Source organism: Cebus imitator, unplaced genomic scaffold (genome assembly GCF_001604975.1).
Source record: "Cebus imitator isolate Cc_AM_T3 unplaced genomic scaffold, Cebus_imitator-1.0 Scaffold65, whole genome shotgun sequence".
Lineage (NCBI taxonomy): Eukaryota > Metazoa > Chordata > Mammalia > Primates > Cebidae > Cebus > Cebus imitator.
This window is the reverse complement of record NW_016107380.1, coordinates 7,066,049-7,070,363: the sequence shown is the minus strand read 5'-3', so window position 1 is coordinate 7,070,363 and position 4,315 is coordinate 7,066,049. Positions and strand designations below refer to the sequence as shown.

At 41.4% G+C, this 4,315-nt stretch overlaps 1 protein-coding gene across 1 annotated transcript in view; it reads right to left on the bottom strand.

The window, feature by feature from the left end:
• Nucleotides 1-4,315, bottom strand: part of MAP3K5 (mitogen-activated protein kinase kinase kinase 5) — a 148,606-nt gene that overhangs the window by 25,149 nt on the left and 119,142 nt on the right. Inside the window, exon 22 of the mRNA XM_037739239.1 lies at nt 2,405-2,624. Within this exon, the coding sequence (XP_037595167.1) occupies nt 2,405-2,624 (220 nt within the window). The remainder of the gene's footprint in view (nt 1-2,404; nt 2,625-4,315) is intronic.

Here is a 4,315-nt window from a genome sequence, read left to right as displayed (position 1 = left end):
TAAATTTCACTTCTCTAGTTACTTTCATGTAAGTGGAATTACAGTATTTGGCCTTTTGTGAATGGTTTATTTCACTTGGCATAACATCTCTAAGCTTCATTCATGTTGTAGCATGTGTCAGGATTTCTTTCCTTTTTAAGCTTGAATAATATCCCATTGTATGTGTATATCATGTACATTACCTTTCTAAAAACAACCTTTTAGCATAAAACTAAGACAAGCTCACTTAACGTTTGGGTTAACTCTAATGCCTGCTGGCTTACACAGACCTCTAAGAAAAGAGGCTATTTCCACAACAGGGCTCTGGTTAGACCCTTTAGAGTGTGTATGGTATGAAGATGGAAGAATAATTTTATTTAAATTCCAAAAATTTAATCACCATCCCCACTGTGGCTGGGGAGATGGTGACTCAGCCACAAACCCAGGCCAAGAGTCTGGGTTTGCTCATGCCTGTCCTTGGTCCATCTCCATCAATATCCCCTAGTTTGGAAGAGAGTCAGTTTGAGGACTTCCTCATAGTAGCTGCACAGGAGGTGAACTCTTGCTAGGTTCCCACTTGTCCTAGGAAATCCATCCAGACTGAGTTTGTCCTGGTATCTTCATCTCTTTAAAGAATTTACATGCTGGCCGGGCGCAGTGGCTCACTCCCTATAATCCCAGCACTTTGGGAGACTGAGGCAGGTGTATCACCTGAGGCCAGGAGTTCAAGACCAGCCTGGCCAAACATTGCAAAACCCCATCTCTACTAAAAATATAAAAATTATCTGGGCATGGTGGCAGGCACCTGTAGTCCTGGCTACTTGGGAGGCTGAGGCAGGAGAATTGCTTAAACCTGGGAGGGGGAGGTTGCAGTGAGCTGAGATTGTGCCAATGCACTCTGGCCTAGGTGACAGAGGGAGACTCAATCTCAAAAAAGAAAAAAAAAAAAAAAGAATTTACAATTTACATGCTTATTAGGTGGAAGAGGAATCTGTTACAACCATGACCTGCTGCTCTCAGCTCTTTATTACATAGCAAATTACAACATAGTGCCCATACTTTGGGTTCATTCCCATCCTGGACAGTGAATGAGCAAGAGCGCATGCGCGCGTGTGTGTGTGTGTGTGTGTGTGTGTGTGTGTGTGTCTCTCTCTCTCTCTGTGTGTGTGTGTGTGTGTGTGTGTGTCTGTGTGTGTGTGTGTGTCTGACCTGGCCCAAGGCCCAGGAGTACAACTAAATAGCTCTCAGTCTGAATTCTACAGCAAACTTGCTTTCCAAGCTCTAGGCTAGAAGCCAAATATGTGGGCAAGTGCAAATTAGCCAAATTATTTCACTCTATTTGCAGGCAGTTGGGTTTCCCTAGTTGCAGCACAAGAATGCTTTTAGCGTTTAATATTAGTGATAGCCTTTGCCAGTTGCTTTAATTTCTTATGACCTCAATCAGGTCCGGACTCTTGTCCCTGCCCACAATATAGCATAAAGACCAAGTGGCTTACCCAGTGTCTCAGAAAATGCTAGTATTCAGAGAATGCTAGTTATTGAAGGATTCCAATTTGGCTTTAAATTGGGGATCATTTGATGTTGCAAATGAAATTGTCAAGACACCTTCTACATAGGAGCAATACACACTAAGGGCTGAATTAATTTTTGGAATTTAAATAAAATTATACTTCCATATTTATACCACAAGCACCATCAAGAACCCACTTATTTCAGTCTCTCACATCTTGTTAAGGGTCTTCTGGGAATGGCTTGAGGCTTTTTTGGCACTGAGTTCCACAGACAAGTCTCACCCAAGAATAACACAGAGAGTTCTGAATCCGTTTCAGAAGACCAGCTTCTGGTTTGTGTTGCATAGCAACTCAATTTTAGAGAGACGACTTCTCAGCAATCTCTCATTAGATCATGTGGTTTAATTTTTAATCAGTGATGCTCTGTACACTGAAGTATATTTCTGGCTAGGACAGAAGAGGTATTTATGAAACAAACATGTTAAAAATGTTCTGTATGAAAACTAGAGAAAAACTGGGAAAAAAATTACCGGTTTTATTCAGCAGTGACCATTTTAATCTGAACTGTTAAATTTTTCTCAATGGCCACTAGATGGCATTTCTCATGCAGTGTTAGAAAATGGATGATTAAAGTGTGTTACGTTGCCAAAGTCATCAAAATAAAGTGACCCAACATAATTTCATAAGAACAAAGTTTAGCCATGGGAAATGTTTTGTTATTTTCCATGGTGACTTGGTTTTATGTGTGTTTTAATGTGGGGAATGCAAACACACAAAACGGCAAATTAGATACTTAGAAGCACACTAAGAGGCAAATATCTCATTTTTCAACCAAAAAGAATAGAGTTCATTGGAATTTTTAAAGAAAAATAACGGAACTTATGTTTTAACTTATTTTTCTAACTAATTTTAGCATGTGGGGAAACACTGGCAAAATAGCATACTTACAGCATCTTGAAAACCAAAGAGCACCACCTGGACTTGGCTAATACCGTGGCTGTCGAAGTCCAGCTCCAGTTTCAGCTTTGACAGTGTGGTGGCTATGATTTTTCGATCTGTGGATCTCACAAATTCTCTGAGGCTTGCAATGAGGGTTGTGATGTGTTCCCATTTTAGTTTTGGTTCTTCAGCCCCCTGTGAATAAAAACCAACAATCTTTCAGTCAATCTCTGCTGGATAGACCAGCCATAGAAATCCTATCCCCATACCCCCTTGTCCATGCTTTTTTTGCTTTTGGTAGAGACAAGGTCTCACTATATTGCCCAGGCTGGTCTCGAACTCCTGGGTTCAAGTGAGCCTTTCACCACTGCTTCCCAAAGTGCTGGGATTCCAGGCGTGAGCCATCATGCCCATCCAATTCCCACATCCCATTCTGAGAAGAACTGGACTTCCAAATGTCTCCAGAGGAAAGACCATATTTTGAACTATATGGCTCCTCTTCACTCCTCCTACCGACACCATGAAATAATCAGAGAGAAAAGGCACCTGCCCCACATGCTGGTCAGTAGCCGTAATATAGTCAGATAACAAAGCTCTGTCCAAACAGACTGAGGCCATAAGATTCTTTCAGAAATTCTAATTGAGAACTAAAAAGAGATTTTGGCACTAAGCCATAGGATCTCAACCTGAAAGTCTGCCTAGAAAGAGAAGTCATAATACAGGGTCATGAATATGTCCAACCATAAGAAAGGAAGCAGAAACAACGGAACTGAGAAAGACAATAGGGAATGTATTAGTTAATTTTCACACTGCTGATAAAGACATATCTGAGACAGGGCAATTTATAAAAGAAAGAGGTTTAATGGACTTACAGTTCCACGTGGCTGGGGAAGCCTCACAATCGTGGCAGAAGGCAAGGAGGAGCAAAGGCACATCTTACATGGATGGTGGCGGGCAAAAAGAGAGAGGTTGTGCAGGGAAACTCCTGTTTTTAAAACCATCAGATTTTGTCAGACTCATTCACTATCATGAGAACAGCACAGGAAAGACCTGTCCCCATAATTCGATCACTTCCTACTGGGTTCCTCCCATAAAACATGAGAATTGTGGGAGTTACAATTCAAGATGAGATTTGGGTGGGGACACAGCCAAACCATATCAGGGAGGGAGAGGAGAAGTGGAGGAAAGCAGAAATGAGTACCAAGAGGGTCAACAGCAGCCAAGCCAGAGAAAAGATGTACAAACTTCCTTGGGCTCATATTCTGTTTTCCATGTCTGTGAGACTCAACTAGGCACTATGGTTGGAATGCCTTAAGAGTCTATTTCCCTTAGTGCTATGTGTGTCTATCTACAATGTGTCCGTGGTATTTCAGTTGTCATTATAGTGTGTCAATTCCTTGCAACCAAGAGGGGCTAATCTCAAACTTCATTCCTGAAACAACTCCTTACCCATCAATAAGGCAATTGCTTATAAGAATGGGCTGATGGACTATTATATTATACTAAAATATATTACAATGTTCAAACAAATGCTCTCCCTCAAATTGAATTTTTCTTTTTTTTTTTTTAAGAGACACGGCCTCTCTTTGTCACCCAGGCCAGAGTGCAGTGGCATAATCATAGCTCACTGCAGCCCCTAACTCCTGGGTTCTAGCTCTCTTCCCACCTCAGCCTCCTGAGTAGCTAGGGACTATAGGCATGTGTCAACACACTCAGATAAATTTTTTTTTTAACTTTTTTTGTTGTTGTTGTTTAACTTTTTGTAGAGACTGGGACTTGCTAAGTTGCCTGGGCTGGTCTCAAACTCCTGGGGCTCAAGTGATCCTCCCACCTTGGCCTCCCAAAGTGCTGGGATTATAGACGTGAGCCTTTTTTTTTTTTTTTTT